Source organism: Oncorhynchus tshawytscha, linkage group LG05 (assembly GCF_018296145.1).
Source record: "Oncorhynchus tshawytscha isolate Ot180627B linkage group LG05, Otsh_v2.0, whole genome shotgun sequence".
NCBI lineage: Eukaryota > Metazoa > Chordata > Actinopteri > Salmoniformes > Salmonidae > Oncorhynchus > Oncorhynchus tshawytscha.
Window position 1 is genome coordinate 4569565 of NC_056433.1, and position 17500 is coordinate 4587064.

General features: G+C 44.5%; 1 protein-coding gene across 1 annotated transcript in view; it reads right to left on the reverse strand.

The window, feature by feature from the left end:
• LOC112249813 (low density lipoprotein receptor adapter protein 1-like) overlaps positions 1–17500 on the reverse strand; it is a 68578-nt gene that overhangs the window by 17114 nt on the left and 33964 nt on the right. Inside the window, exons 2-3 of the mRNA XM_042321822.1 lie at positions 8422–8564; positions 3192–3304 (exon numbers count right to left, since the gene is read on the reverse strand). Coding sequence (XP_042177756.1) covers positions 3192–3304; positions 8422–8564 — 256 coding nt within the window. The remainder of the gene's footprint in view (positions 1–3191; positions 3305–8421; positions 8565–17500) is intronic.

Sequence of the window (17500 nt, forward strand, 5' to 3'; positions counted from 1 at the left end):
GATCAACCCTTCATCAAACTAAACCATCCTTTTGGACTTCCTGGCTGGTCATGTGACCTGACCAGTCTTAGCATTGGCACAGAAGAGGGCCATTAATACTGGGCAATGTGGGGGACCTTAGAGCTGGTTGTCAGATGTACAGAGAGGGGAGATAAGAGGAGAGGAGGAGCAGAGAAGAGAAGAGGAGAGGAGAGGGGGATGATTAAAGGAGGAGGGGAGAGGGGGATGATTAGAGGAGAGGAGAGGGGGATGATTAGAGGAGAGGAGAGGGGGGATGATTAAAGGAGGAGGGGAGAGGGGGATGATTAGAGGAGAGGAGAGTAGAGGGGGATGATTAGAGGAGAGGAGAGGAGGGGGGATGATTAAAGGAGGAGGGGAGAGGGGGATGATTAGAGGAGAGGAGAGGGGGGATGATTAGAGGAGAGGAGAGTAGAGGGGGATGATTAGAGGAGAGGAGAGTAGAGGGGGATGATTAGAGGAGAGGAGAGGGGGATGATTAGAGGAGAGGAGAGTAGAGGGGATGATTAGAGGAGAGGAGAGGGGGATGATTAAAGGAGGAGGGGAGAGGGGGATGATTAGAGGAGAGGAGAGTAGAGGGGGATGATTAGAGGAGGAGGGGAGAGGGGGATCATTAGAGGAGATGAGAGGGGGATGATTAGAGGAGAGGGGGATGATTAAAGGAGGAGGGGAGAGGGGGATGATTAGAGGAGAGGAGAGTAGAGGGGGATGATTAGAGGAGAGGAGAGGGGATGATTAAAGGAGGAGGGGAGAGGGGGATGATTAGAGGAGAGGAGAGTAGAGGGGGATGATTAGAGGAGAGGAGAGGGGGATGATTAAAGGAGGAGGGGAGAGGGGGATGATTAGAGTAGAGGGGGATGATTAGAGGAGAGGAGAGGGGGATGATTAGAGGAGAAGAGAGGGGGATGATTAGAGGAGAGGGGGATGATTAAAGGAGGAGGGGAGAGGGGATGATTAGAGGAGAGGAGAGTAGAGGGGATGATTAGAGGAGAGGAGAGGGGATGATTAAAGGAGGAGGGGAGAGGGGGATGATTAGAGGAGAGGAGAGTAGAGGGGGATGATTAGAGGAGAGGAGAGGGGGATGATTAAAGGAGGAGGGAGAGGGGATGATTAGAGGAGAGGAGAGGGGGATGATTAGAGGAGAGGGGGATGATTAAAGGAGGAGGGGAGAGGGGGATGATTAGAAGAGAGTAGAGGGAGATGATTAGAGGAGAGGAGAGGGGGATGATTAGAGGAGATGAGAGGAGAGGGGGATGATTAGAGGAGATGAGAGGGGGATGATTAGAGGAGAAGAGAGGGGGATGATTAGAGGAGAAGAGGAGAGGGGGATGATTAGAGGAGAAGAGAGGAGGTGATTAGAGGAGGAGATGAGATGAGATGGGTGATTAGAGGAGAGGAGAGGAGAGGGGGATGATTAGAGGAGAGGAGAGGGGGATGATTAGAGGAGAGGAGAGGGGGATGATTAGAGGAGAGGAGAGTAGAGGGGGATGATTAGAGGAGAAGAGGAGAGGGGGATGATTAGAGGAGGAGAGGAGAGGGGAGGGATTAGAGGAGGAGAGGAGAGGGGAGGGGGATGATTAGAGGAGGAGAGGGGGATGATTAGAGGAGAGGAGAGGGGGTTGATTAAAGGAGGAGAGGAGAGGGGGGATGATTAGAGGAGGATGATTAGAGGAGAGGAGAGGGGGTTGATTAGAGGAGGAGAGGAGAGGGGGATAATTAGAGGGGATGATTAGAGGAGAAGAGGAGAGGGGGATGATTAGAGGAGGAGAGGAGAGGGGGATGATTAGAGGAGAAGAGGAGAGGGGGATGATTAGAGGGGGAGAGGAGAGGGGATGATTAGAGGGGGTCAGATGGGGATTATTAGAGGGGAGAGGGGTATACGGAGCTGTTCTCTAGACGGTCATTATGAAGTCATTATTTACCTGTATACGGAGCGGTTCTCTAGACGGTCATTATGATGTCATTATTTACCTGTATACGGAGCGGTTCTCTAGGCGGTCATTATGATGTCATTATGATGTCATTATTTACCTGTATACGGAGCGGTTCTCTAGGCGGTCATTATGATGTCATTATTTACCTGTATACGGAGCGGTTCTCTAGACGGTCATTATGATGTCATTATGATGTCATTATGTACCTCTATACGGAGCGGTTCTCTAGATGGTCATTATGATGTCATTATTTACCTGTATACGGAGCGGTTCTCTAGACGGTCATTAGGATGTCATTATGTCTTTTAATAAACTTCTTCCATCTGCCTTCAGTTAATTGATTGCTCTTTTGAATTGGTTGTAATTAGTCTTCTTGACAGAGGATCAAGACTGATGTTGTATTGCTAGCAGATAGCTAGCAGATAGCTAGCAGATAGCTAGCAGATAGCTAGCTAACGTTGTGGACTGAATGGACATTGGATTTGAACATCACAACACCGACTTGATGAGAAGTGGAGGACTGCATACGAAATGGCTTGTTCTTGTGAAGACACTCCTAACTGTTAATTATGTGTGGTGAGCTTTCAGAGCTCTGAGGCAGCAGAAGCATCTCCTGTGTGGGTGCTACACAGAATTTGTGGAGAGGAGTCGCTAACTAGCTAGTTCGCTAACCATCAAGCTAAAAAGCCCAGAGCACGGGTGTTGGGGCTACGGACCCGACTGTCTCACTGACCGGCTCCCTCCTCCATGACCATCCATGGCTGAAGTTCCTCCGCTCTCAATGTCATCTTAATAACTGCTTCCATTCATCATCCTTGCAGTCCCTGACTTCCTTATCGTGTTGGAATGTTATTGTTTTATATTTGATGTAGTTTGTGATGTGCTTTTGCATACGCAATTCATCTTTTAGCTGCCATGTTTTCAAAATAAAACAACACTATATGGAGACGTTCTCTAGAGGTCATTATGATGTCATATTGTTTACCTGTATATGGAGACATTCTCTATGAGGTCATTATGATGTCATATTGTTTACCTGTATATGGAGAAGTTCTCTAGAGGTCATTATGATGTCATATTGTTTACCTATGTATGGATACATTCTCTGTGAGGTCATTATGATGTCATATTGTTTACCTATGTATGGACACATTCTTTACGAGGTCATTATGATGTCATATTGTTTACCTATATATGGACACATTCTTTACCCGGTCATTATGATGTCATATTGTTTACCTATATATGGACACATTCTCTATGAGGTCCTGTGTCTCTGTGTCTGTGATGATGATTCCTTTAGGAGAGATGGTCAAGGTCACCTTACGGAACTTCTTAGCACTTGCCCGGGCCTGGGGATAGGAAACACACAACAGTTTTAAAATAGATTTATAAGCTGATAGAAACGTCAACAATGGTATCCTATTACCTATATAAATTCTCAATTCAAATCAAGGGGCTTTATTGGTATGGGAAACACATGTTAACATTGCCAAAGCAAGTGAAGTAGATAATATACAAAAGTGAAATAAACAATAAAAATTAACTGTAAACATTACACATACAGAAGTTCCAAAACAATAAAGACATTTCAAATGTCATATTATGTCTATATACAGTGTTGTAACAATGTACACATGGTTAAAGTAAATATTGGTTGTATTTGGTGTTTATTCTTCACTGGTTGCCCTTTTCTCATGGCAACAGGTCACAAATCTTGCTACTGTGATGGAACACTGTGGAATTTCACCCAGTAGATTTTTGAGTTTATCAAAATTGGATTTGTTTTCAAATTCTTTGTGGACCTGTGTAATATGAGGGAAATGTGTGTCTATAATATGGTCATACATTGGGCAGGAGGTTAGGAAGTGAAGCTCAGTTTCCACCTCATTTTCTCTCCCTCTCCCTTTCCCTCTCCCTCTCCCTTTCCCTCTCCCTTTTCCCTTTCCCTTTCCCTTTCCCTTTCCCTCTCCCTTGCCCTTTCCCTCTCCCTTTCCCTCTCCCTTTCCCTTTCCCTTTCCCTTCCCCTCTCCCTTTCCCTTTCCCATTCCCTTTCCTTCTCCCTTTCCCTCTCCCTTTCCCTCTCCCTTTCCCTCTCCCTTTCCCTTTCCCTCTCCCTTTCCCTTGCCCTTTCCCTTTCCCTCTCCCTTTCCCTCTCCCTTTCCCTTTCCCTCTCCCTCTTCCTCTCTGTGTGTGATTGTGTGGTTGTAGACAGGTGTGCTGGAGTCAGAGCAGTTCACCACCAGCTGCAACCTGTTCCATAATCAGGACCTCTACAAATACTCAGTCCTGCCACTTCCCCTCAGCCAGATCGTAATCTCTGTTCAGTCAGTCATGCTTCTAGCTATTTGTTATTATTTCAGATCCCGTAACTACAGTTTTCTGACTCTGGTTCCTGTTCCACATCTCACCACCCTGCTACCTTGTTCTGGATTCAACTCCCCTTTACTCCCTTGGATTCCCCTCCGGACCTGTTTCCCAAAAAGCTCACTCCAACCTCAGCCTCCACATCTGGTTTCCTACAACTCATCCGAACATCCCTGGAAATGCTCTTCATCTCTCCCTGTTACAATAAATATCTTGGTTCATTCATCCCTGATTTCTGGTCTGAGTCTGCTCTTGTTCTCTGTGCTGCTCCACCTGACACTACTTTATTCATGACACAAGTCATTTTTCCAACAATTGTTTACAGACCGATTATTTCACTTATAATTCACTGTATCACAATTCCAGTGGGTCAGAAGTTTACATACACTAAGTTGACTTTGCCTTTAAACAGCTTGGAAAATTCCAGAAAATGATGTCATGACTTTAGAAGCTTCTTGCTAATTGACATAATTTGAGTCAATTGGAGGTGTACCTGTGGATGTATTAGGAAAATCAAAAGAAATCAGCCAAGACTTCAGAAAAGTAATTGTAGATCTCCACAAGTCTGGTTCATCCTTGGGAGCAATTTCCAAATGCCTGAAGGAACCACGTTCATCTGTACAAACAATAGTACGCAAGGATAAACACCATGGGACCACACAGCTGTCATACCGCTCAGGAAGGAGACGCGTTCTGTATCCTAGAGATGAGCGTACTTTGCTACAAACGTGCAAATCAATCCCAGAACAACAGCAAAGGACCTTGAAAAGATGCTGGAGGAAACAGGTACAAATGCACACAAATCCACAGTAAAACTAGTCCTATATCGGCATAACCTGAAAAGCCGCTCAGAAAGGAAGAAGCCACTGCTCCAAAACTGCCATAAAAAAAGCCAGACTACTTTTTGCAACTACACATGGGGACAAAGATGGTACTTTTTGGAGAAATGTCCTCTGGTCTGATAAAACAAAAAATAGAACTGTTTGGCCATAATGACCATCATTATGTTTGGAGGAAAAAGGGGGAGGCTTGCAAGCCGAAGAACACCATCCCAACCATGAAGCACGGGGGTGGCAGCATCATGTTGTGGGGGTGCTTTAATGCAGGAGGGACTGTTGCACTTCACAAAATAGATGGCATCATGAGGTAGGAAAATGATATTTAAGCAACATCTCAAGACTCCTGTCAGGAAGTTAAAGCTTGGTTGCAAATGGGTCTTCCAAATGGACAATGACCCCAAGCATACTTCCAATGTTCTGGCAAAATGGCTTAAGGACAACAAAGTCAAGGTATTGGAGTGGCCATCACAAAGCCCTGACCTCAATCCTATAGAACATTTGTGGGCAGAACTGAAAAAGTGTGTGCGAGCAAGGAGGCCTACAAACCTGACTCAGTTAAACAACCTCTGTCAAGAGGAATGGGCCAAAATCCACCCAACTTATTGTGGGAAGCTTGTGGAAGGCTACCTGAAAAGTTTGAGCTAAGTTAAACAGTTTAAAGGCAATGCTACCAAATACTAATTGAGTGTATGTAAACCACTGGGAATGTGATGAAAGAAATAAAAGCTGAAATAAATCAACTCAAATTTATTTATATAGCCCTTCGTACATCAGCTGATATCTCAAAGTGCTGTACAGAAACCCAGCCTAAAACCCCAAGCAAGCAATGCAGGTGTAGAAGCACGGTGGCTAGGAAAAACTCCCTAGAAAGGCCAAAACCTAGGAAGAAACCTAGAGAGGAACCAGGCTATGTGGGGTGGCCAGTCCTCTTCTGGCTGTGCCGGGTGGAGATTATAACAGAACATGGCCAAGATGTTCAAATGTTCATAAATGACCAGCATGGTCGTATAATAATAAGGCAGAACAGTTGAAACTGGAGCAGCAGCACGGTCAGATGGACTGGGGACAGCAAGGAGTCATCATGTCAGGTAGTCCTGGGGCATGGTCCTAGGGCTCAGGTCCTCCGAGAGAGAGAAAAAAAGAGAGAATTAGAGAGAGCATATGTGGGGTGGCCAGTCCTCTTCTGGCTGTGCCGGGTGGAGATTATAACAGAACATGGCCAAGATGTTCAAATGTTCATAAATGATCAGCATGTTCGAATAATAAGAAGGCAGAACAGTTGAAACTGGAGCAGCAGCACGGCCAGGTGGACTGGGGACAGCAAGGAGTCATCATGTCAGGTAATCCTGGGGCATGGTCCTAGGGCTCAGGTCCTCCGAGAGAGAGAAGGAGAGAATTAGAGAACGCACACTTAGATTCACACAGGACACCGAATAGGACAGGAGAAGTACTCCAGATATAACAAACTGACCCTAGCCCCCCGACACATAAACTACTGCAGCATAAATACTGGAGGCTGAGACAGGAGGGGTCAGGAGACACTGTGGACCCATCCGAGGACACCCCCGCATCCGAGGACACCTGGAGGCCAGGTCATCTGATGCAGCACTCCATCACTCTCCTATGCAGCATCTGATGCAGCACTCCATCACTCTCCTACTTGGTCAAATATCCCTTACACAGCCTAGAGGTGTGTTGGGTCATTGTCCTTTTGAAAATCAAATGATAGTCCCACTAAGCCCAAACCAGATGGGATGGCGTATTGCTGCAGAATGCTGTGGTAGCCATGTTGGTTAAGTGTGCCTTGAATTCTAAATAAATCACAGACAGTGTCACCAGGAAATAACCCCCACACCATCACACCTCCTCCTCCATGCTTCACGGTGGAAACCACACATGCGGAGATCATCCATTCACCTACTCTGCGTCTCACAAAGACACGGTGGTTGGAACCAAAAATCTCAGATTTAGACTCATCAGACTAAAGGACAGATTTCCTCTGGTCTAATGTCCATTGCTCGTGTTTCTTGGCCCAAGCAAGTCTCTTCTTCTTATTGGTGTCCTATAGTAGTGTTAGGGTTTCATTACAGCAATTCGACCAAGAAGGCTTGATTCACACAGTCTCCTCTGAACAGTTGATGTTGAGATGTGTCTTTAGTGTAACTCTGTGAACCATTTATTTGGGCTGTAATTTCTAAGGCTGGTAACTCTAATGAACTTAGCCTCTGCAGCAGTAGTAACTCTGGTTCTTCCTTTCCTGTGGCGGTCCTCATGAGAGACAGTTAACTCTAATGAACTTATCCTCTGCAGCAGTAGTAACTCTGGTTCTTCCTTTCCTGTGGCGGTCTTCATGAGAGACAGTTAACTCTAATGAACTTATCCTCTGCAGCAGAGGTAACTCTGGTTCTTCCTTTCCTGTGGCGGTCCTCATGAGAGACAGTTAACTCTAATGAACTTATCCTCTGCAGCAGAGGTAACTCTGGTTCTTCCTTTCCTGTGGCGGTCCTCATGAGAGACAGTTAACTCTAATGAACTTATCCTCTGCAGCAGAGGTAACTCTGGTTCTTCCTTTCCTGTGGCGGTCCTCATGAGATCCAGCTTCATCATGGTGCTTGATGGTTTTTGCGACTACAGTTCAAGAAATGTTCAAAATTCTTGAAATGTTCCAGATTGACTTAAAGTAATGATGGACTGTAATTTCTATTTGCTTGTTTGAGCTGTTCTTGTCATAATATGGTATTTTACCAAAGAGGGCTAACTTCTGTATAACACCCCTACCTTGTGACAACACAACTGATTGGCTCAAACGCATTAAGAAGGAAAGAAATTCCACAAATGAAGGCACACCTGTTAATTGAAATGCAATCCAGGTGACTACCTCATGAAGCTGGTTGAGAGGCAAAGGGTGGCTATTTGAAGAATCTTATCTAGATTTGTTTAACACTTTTTCTTTTGGTTACTGCATGATTCCATATGTGTTATTTCATAGTTCTGATGTCTTCACTATTATTCTACAATGTAGAAAATAGTCAAAAATAAAGAAAAACCCTTGAATGAGTAGGTAAGAGCCCACACAGGTAAGAAAACATGTAGACACACGGATGGAAACTGACTCCTGATTAACTGATTAACTGATTAAGATCATGAGTCAATGGATCAAAACAGGATCTCATTAATAATAAAGAGTAGACCGTGTGAATCTTTCTTTGTGAATAAACTAGACTGCTGAGCACACACACACACACACACACACCTTAACTCACCGTAGAGACTATCCTGTGTATAGCTGCAGCGGCCATGTCCTCTCCTTTAGGCTGTCCCACCAGAGTCATCCCCAGGTACTTGACCTGGAAAACCATCCCTTCCAATAGGGTCTCCTTGGTGTCTGTCCAGTTCTCTGGCAGCTCTGATTGGACAGAAAACACAACAGGTGCACAATTAGTAAAATGTGATTGGATGAAAGGCTGAAAGGCTCATTTGTAAATCGGGCAAAATGTCCAAAATGTCCAAAGTACTGCTTTTCCTAAATAGATACTGTAGGTTAGATATATTGTGGAATGGGTTTCCTCTAGATAGCCTACATCACCAAAAGTATGGAAACGCCTGCTCGTCGAACATCTCATTCCAAAAATCACCGGCATTATTATGGAGTTGGTCACCCCTTTGCTGCTATAACAGCCTCCACTCTTCTGGGAAGCCTTTCTACTAGATGTAGGAACATTGCTGCTATAACAGCCTCCACTCTTCTGGGAAGGCTTTCCACTAGATGTTGGAACATTGCTGCTATAACAGCCTCCACTCTTCTGGGAAGGCTTTCCACTAGATGTTGGAACATTGCTGCTATAACAGCCTCCACTCTTCTGGGAAGGCTTTCCACTAGATGTTGGAACATTGCTGCTATAACAGCCTCCACTCTTCTGGGAAGGCTTTCCACTAGATGTTGGAACATTGCTGCTATAACAGCCTCCACTCTTCTGGGAAGGCTTTCCACTAGATGTTGGAACACTGCTTCTATAACAGCCTCCACTCTTCTGGGAAGGCTTTCCAGATGTTGGAACATTGCTGCTATAACAGCCTCTTCTGGGAAGGCTTTCCACTAGATGTTGGAACATTGCTGCTATAACAGCCTCCACTCTTCAGGGAAGGCTTTCCACTAGATGTTTGAACTTTGCTGCTATAACAGCCTCCACTCTTCTGGGAAGGCTTTCCACTAGATGTTGGAACATTGCTGCTATAACAGCCTCCAGACTTCTGGGAAGGCTTTCCACTAGCTGTTGGAACATTGCTGCAGGGACTTGCTTCCATTCAGCCACAAGAACATTAGTGAGTTCAGGCACTGATATTGGGCGATTAGGCCTGGCTCGCAGTCTGCGTTCCAATTCATCCCAAAGATGGGGTTAAGGTTCTGTGCGGGTCAGTCAAAATCTTCCACAAACCATTTCTGTATGGACCTCACTTTGTGCACGGGGGCATTGTCAAGCTGAAACAGGAAAGGGCCTTCCCCAAACTGTTGCGGGAGAGAGAGAGAGGAGTGAGATCATCCAGAGAGATGATAGTAGAGGGCATGCTGCTGTCCTGTACCATTGGAGCGCTCCATGCAGGCTGAGCCATCTGTCACAGAGCCACACCAGCAGTTTTCTCATCCTCTCTCTCATCCTCTCTCTCTCTCATCCTCTCTCTCTCTCTCATCCTCTCTCTCTCTCATCCTCTCTCTCTCTCATCCTGATCCATCTAAACTTCTAAATGATTAATGTCCAATAGTTTACATGTTGTCTTGGTTAGTACCTTCCACTATTAAAGTAAAAAGTAAAAGGTAGAGACGGTGAGAAACAAACAATAGAAGAATAAACCAACGGTTCAGGTCCTTGATACCTCTGTGTGCATACTGGCTCAACGGATAATCTCCTTCCCACACACCGTAAACCCTACCAGCCCTGAAGAGTAGTGGGATGCATTCAGTTCACACCACATCTCACCAACCAGATCAAAAGAGCTGACACTAGCATCTCTCTCTCTCTCTCTCTCTCTCTCCTAGGGACCATCTAGTTGAGAATCATAAATATACACTGTATCTCCACTAGGCCACATACAGTACAGTAAACACAGTATTTAACAGTGCTTCAGGCTTTTCAAATATATTTGACCTCCCAAAAGATATGAAAGAGGGACGCTTAATAAATATTTCATAACCGTGTCATCGTGCCCGTGTGTGTGTCAGATGCGATGAGTGGCAGGAGCGAGGGAACGAAGGAGCGAGGGAACGAAGGAGCGAGGGAACAAAGAAGCGAGGGAACGAAGGAGCGAGGGAACAAAGGAGCGAGGGAACGAAGAAATGAAGTATTCAGAGTTTTAGGGAGGAGTGTCCTGTATGCTGAAATGACATGGAACAGCACAGCACTGCATTATTTGATATCTGTGTGTGTGTTTGTGTGTGTGTGTATCACTGTGTACAACAAGGTGATCTGTAGATTACCAAAGAAACAGTAGACATACTCTGAAGAAGTTTGTGTCTTCATTAACGCTGTGTCTCTAATAACACTGTGTCTCTAATAACACTGTGTCTCTAATAACACTGTGTCTCTAATAACACTGTGTCTCTAATAACGCTGTGTCTCTAATAACGCTGTGTCTCTAATAACACTGTGTCTTCATTAACGCTGTGTCTCTAATAACACTGTGTCTCTAATAACACTGTGTCTCTAATAACGCTGTGTCTTCATTAACGCTGTGTCTCTAATAACGCTGTGTCTCTAATAACACTGTGTCTTCATTAACGCTGTGTCTCTAATAACACTGTGTCTCTAATAACGCTGTGTCTCTAATAACACTGTGTCTCTAATAACACTGTGTTTTCATTAACGTTGTGTGACACCCAGGCATTACGCTGCTGGAGACACATTACTACATCAAGGCAAGTGGGAAGAGCCGTTCGTAGGCATCTTCGGCATCAACACCTCCACCACGCTGACCCTCAACACGGGGACCCCTCAGGGGTGCGGACTTTGTACTCCCTGTTCACCCACACCTGTGTGGCCATGCGTGACTCCAACACCATCATTAAGTTTGTTGACGACACAACAACTGATCACCGACGCCGATGAGACAGCCTACAAGGAGGTCAAAGACTTGCCAGGAATGGGAAATATACTTTCTATTTTATTCAGATACAGATTTTTTTTTAAACATAAAATCATATAATATAAAATAATGGTATGGGACATATGAGGACCCATGGTACAGGAACAGGGTAGGAGAGCCCATGGTACACAGAGTACAGGAACAGGGTAGGAGAGCCCATGGTATACAGAGTACAGGAACAGGGTAGGAGAGCCCATGGTATACAGAGTACAGGAACAGGGTTGGAGAGCCCATGGTATACAGAGTACAGGAACAGGGTTGGAGAGCCCATGGTATACAGAGTACAGGAACAGGGTTGGAGAGCCCATGGTATACAGAGTACTGGGTATCTACAGGAACAGGGTTGGAGAGCCCAGGGCATACAGAGTACTGGGTATCTGCAGGAACAGGGTAGGAGAGCCCATGGTATACAGAGTACAGGAACAGGGTAGGAGGGCCCATGGTATACAGAGTACTGGGTATCTACAGGAACAGGGTAGGAGGACGCTCGGCATACAGAGTACTGGGTATCTACAGGAACAGGGTAGGAGGACCCTCGGCATACAGAGTACTGGGTATCTACAGGAACAGGGTAGGAGGACCCTCGGCATACAGAGTACTGGGTATCTACAGGAACAGGGTAGGAGGACCCTCGTCATACAGAGTACTGGGTATCTACAGGAACAGGGTAGGAGGACCCTCGTCATACAGAGTACTGGGTATCTACAGGAACAGGGTAGGAGGACCCTCGTCATACAGAGTACTGGGTATCTACAGGAACAGGGTAGGAGGACCCTCGGCATACAGAGTACTGGGTATCTACAGGAACAGGGTAGGAGGACCCTCGGCATACAGAGTACTGGGTATCTACAGGAACAGGGTAGGAGGACCCTCGGCATACAGAGTACTGGGTATCTACAGGAACAGGGTAGGAGGACGCTCGGCATACAGAGTACTGGGTATCTACAGGAACAGGGTAGGAGGACCCTCGGCATACAGAGTACTGGGTATCTACAGGAACAGGGTAGGAGAATCCTCGGCATACAGAGTACTGGGTATCTACAGGAACAGGGTAGGGGGACCCTCTGCATACAGAGTACTGGGTATCTACAGGAACAGGGTTGGAGAGCCCTCGGCATACAGAGTACTGGGTATCTACAGGAACAGGGTAGGAGGACCCTCGGCATACAGAGTACTGGGTATCTACAGGAACAGGGTAGGAGGACCCTCGGCATACAGAGTACTGGGTATCTACAGGAACAGGGTAGGAGGACCCTCGGCATACAGAGTACTGGGTATCTACAGGAACAGGGTAGGAGGACCCTCGGCATACAGAGTACTGGTTATCTACAGGAACAGGGTAGGAGGACCCTCGGCATACAGAGTACTGGGTATCTACAGGAACAGGGTAGGAGGACCCTCGTCATACAGAGTACTGGGTATCTACAGGAACAGGGTAGGAGGACCCTCGGCATACAGAGTACTGGGTATCTACAGGAACAGGGTAGGAGAACCCTCGGCATACAGAGTACTGGGTATCTACAGGAACAGGGTAGGAGGACCCTCGGCATACAGAGTACTGGGTATCTACAGGAACAGGGTAGGAGGACCCTCGGCATACAGAGTACTGGGTATCTACAGGAACAGGGTAGGAGGACCCTCGGCATACAGAGTACTGGGTATCTACAGGAACAGGGTAGGAGGACCCTCGTCATACAGAGTACTGGGTATCTACAGGAACAGGGTAGGAGGACCCTCGTCATACAGAGTACTGGGTATCTACAGGAACAGGGTAGCAGGACCCTCGTCATACAGAGTACTGGGTATCTAACGGAACAGGGTAGGAGGACCCTCGGCATACAGAGTACTGGGTATCTACAGGAACAGGGTAGGGGGACCCTCGGCATACAGAGTACTGGGTATCTACAGGAACAGGGTAGGAGGACCCTCGGCATACAGAGTACTGGGTATCTACAGGAACAGGGTAGGAGGACCCTCGGCATACAGAGTACAGGAACAGGGTAGGAGGACCCTCGGCATACAGAGTACTGGGTATCTACAGGAACAGGGTAGGAGGACCCATGGTATACAGAGTACAGGAACAGGGTAGGAGAACCCATGGTATACAGAGTACAGGAACAGGGTAGGAGAACCCATGGTATACAGAGTACAGGAACAGGGTAGGAGGACCCTCGGCATACAGAGTACTGGGTATCTACAGGAACAGGGTAGGAGGACCCATGGTATACAGAGTACAGGAACAGGGTAGGAGAACCCATGGTATACAGAGTACAGGAACAGGGTAGGAGAACCCATGGTATACAGAGTACAGGAACAGGGTAGGAGGACCCTCGGCATACAGAGTACTGGGTATCTACAGGAACAGGGTAGGAGGGCCCTCGGCATACAGAGTACTGGGTATCTACAGGAACAGGGTAGGAGGACCCTCGGCATACAGAATATCAATTGTCTAGCAGCGAGAGGCTGCGTGCTCCTCAAACAGTGGTTGATGCATGGAGTGAAATAACCGAATCAGCAGAAAAGGGGCCTCCATTCACATACAGATGACATCTCTTTTCCCCCAAGCCCCTCAACCTGCCCATTTGATATTGGGCCATTCAAATCTCAACAAATTTGACATATTAGTTAAAGACAAGATTAAATTGAGAATAGTCTGATGGGTGAAAATAATCACGATGAGAGAACAGCGTGTGTAGTCTGAGGCGAAGAACAGAGAAAGCTTCTTTTTTTTTACTTTCTCAAATCTTCAGTAGTCTCATATACGTTGTTATGTAACTAGGCAAGTCAGTTAAGAACAAATTCTTATTTACAATGACGGCCTATCAGGGAACAGTGGGTTTAACTGCCTTGTTCAGGGGGCAGAACGACAGATTTTTCGTTACCTTGTCAGCTCGGGGATTCGATCTAGCAACCGTTTTGGTTACTGACCCAACGCTCGAACCACTTGCCGCCCTGGCATTTTCTAAAACATTCTAAAGTTTGTATCATTCAAATCTAAAGTTGCCAAATAACTGTAGATCCGGAGGATAGGACCTGTTTCAAATGATCACATTTACGCTCAACTTTTACGCTCAACACTTCAGATGCACACTCGCTCTGGAATGGGAAAAACATACCCTTTCTATTTTATTCAGATATACTTATTTTTAACATAAAATCATGTAATATAACATAAGGGTATGGGACTTATGAGCAGATCTTGTCTAGTCTATATCCAGATAACATACAGTATCTTGTCAGCTAAATGAACAAGCCTACAGTCTATAGCCAGATAACATACAGTATCTAGTCTGATAAATGAACAGTCTATAGCCAGATAACATACAGTATCTAGTCTGATAAATGAACAAGCCTACAGTCTATAGCCAGATAACATACAGTATCTAGTCTGATAAATGAACAAGCCTACAGCCTATAGCCAGATAACATACAGTATCTAGTCTGATAAATGAACAGTCTATAGCCAGATAACATACAGTATCTAGTCTGATAAATGAACAGCCTACAGTCTATAGCCAGATAACATACAGTATCTAGTCTGATAAATGAACAGTCTATAGCCAGATAACATACAGTATCTAGTCTGATAAATGAACAGTCTATAGCCAGATAACATACAGTATCTAGTCTGATAAATTAACAGCCTATAGCCAGATAACATACAGTATCTAGTCTGATAAATGAACAGTCTATAGCCAGATAACATACAGTATCTAGTCTGATAAATGAACAGCCTACAGTCTATAGCCAGATAACATACAGTATCTAGTCTGATAAATGAACAGCCTATAGCCAGATAACATACAGTATCTAGTCTGATAAATGAACAGTCTATAGCCAGATAACATACAGTATCTAGTCTGATAAATGAACAAGCCTACAGTCTATAGCCAGATAACATACAGTATCTAGTCTGATAAATGAACAGTCTATAGCCAGATAACAGACAGTATCTAGTCTGATAAATGAACAGGCCTACAGTCTATAGCCAGATAACATACAGTATCTAGTCTAATAAATGAACAGCCTACAGTCTATAGCCAGATAACATACAGTATCTAGTCTGATAAATGAACAGCCTACAGTCTATAGCCAGATAACATACAGTATCTAGTCTGATAAATGAACAGCCTACAGTCTATAGCCAGATAACATACAGTATCTAGTCTGATAAATGAACAGCCTACAGTCTATAGCCAGATAACATACAGTATCTAGTCTGATAAATGAACAGCCTACAGTCTATAGCCAGATAACATACAGTATCTAGTCTGATAAATGAACAGTCTATAGCCAGATAACATACAGTATCTAGTCTGATAAATTAACAGCCTATAGCCAGATAACATACAGTATCTAGTCTGATAAATGAACAGTCTATAGCCAGATAACATACAGTATCTAGTAGACCAACTCATATTATGTTCTTCTGAAATACATTTTCTTCATTTCATAATGTTTCTCAGACCTGAATGAAATAAATATAAAGGGGGCAAATACTTTTTCATGGCACTGAATATGCACACTATATGCACACTATATACACACCATATACACACCTTATGCACACCGTATACACACTATATACACACTATATGCACACTATATGCACACTATATGCACACCGTATGCACACTATATAAACACTATATACACACCGTATGCACACTATATGCACACTATATACACACTGTATGCACACCGTATGCACACTATATACACACTATATGCACACCATATACACACCATATACACACCGTATGCACATCATATACACACCATATACACACCATATACACACCGTATGCACACCATATACACACCGTATGCACACTATATACACACCATATACACACCGTATGCACACCATATACACACCGTATACACACCGTATGCACACTATATACACACCATATACACACCATATACACACCGTATGCACACCATATACACACTATATACACACCATATACACACCGTATGCACACCATATACACACGATATGCACACTATATGCACACTATATACACACTATATACACACTATATGCACACTATATGCACACTATATGCACACTATATACACACTATATGCACACTATATACACACTAAATGCACACTATATACACACTATATGCACACTATATGCACCCTATATACACACTATATACACACCATATGCACACCATATGCACCCTATATACACCCTATATCCACACTATATGCACACAATATACACACTATATGCACACTATATACACCCTATATGCACACTATATACACACTATATGCACACTATATGCACCTTATATACACACACTATATACACCCTATATGCACCCTATATACACACACAATATACGCACACTACTTGTACGCTATATTTGCACACCATATGCACACGCTATATACACACTATATGCACACTATATACACCTTATATACACACTATATGCACCCTATATACACACACTATATACACACTATATACACTATATACACACTATATACACACTATATGCATAAAATATACACACTATATGCACACTATATGGAGAAAACGAGAGAGATGGAGAAAAAGAGAGATATAGATGGAGAAAGAAAGAAAGTGATATAGATGGAGAAAGAAAGAGAGATATAGATGGAGATAGAGAAAGAGAGAGAGATACAGATGGAGAAAGAGAGAGAGATATAAATGGAGAAAGAGAGAGAGAAAGAGAGAGAGAGATAGAGAAAGAGAGAGAGAGATAGGGAGAGAGAAAGAGAGAGAGATATAGATGGAGAAAGAGAGAGAGATGGAGAAAGAGAGAGAGAAAGAGAGAGAGATGGAGAAAGAAAGAGAGAGAGAGAGAGAGACAGAGAGAGAGACAGAGAGAGATATCTGGGGAAAGAGAGATAGAGAGAGATAGATGGAGAAAGAGAGAGAGAGATAGATGGAGAAAGAGAGAAATAGAGAGAGAGAGAAAGAGAGAGAGATGGAGAAAGAGAGAGAGAGAGAAAGAGAGAGAGATGGAGAAAGAGAGAGAGAGAGAAAGAGAGAGAGAGAGCAAACTAGAATGCTATTTGGCCCTACACAGAGAGTACACAGCAGCAGAATACCTGACCACTGTGACTGACCCAAACTTAAAGAAAGCTTTGACTATGTACAGACTCAGTGAGCATAGCCTTGCTATTGAGAAAGGCCACCGTAGGCAGACATGGCTT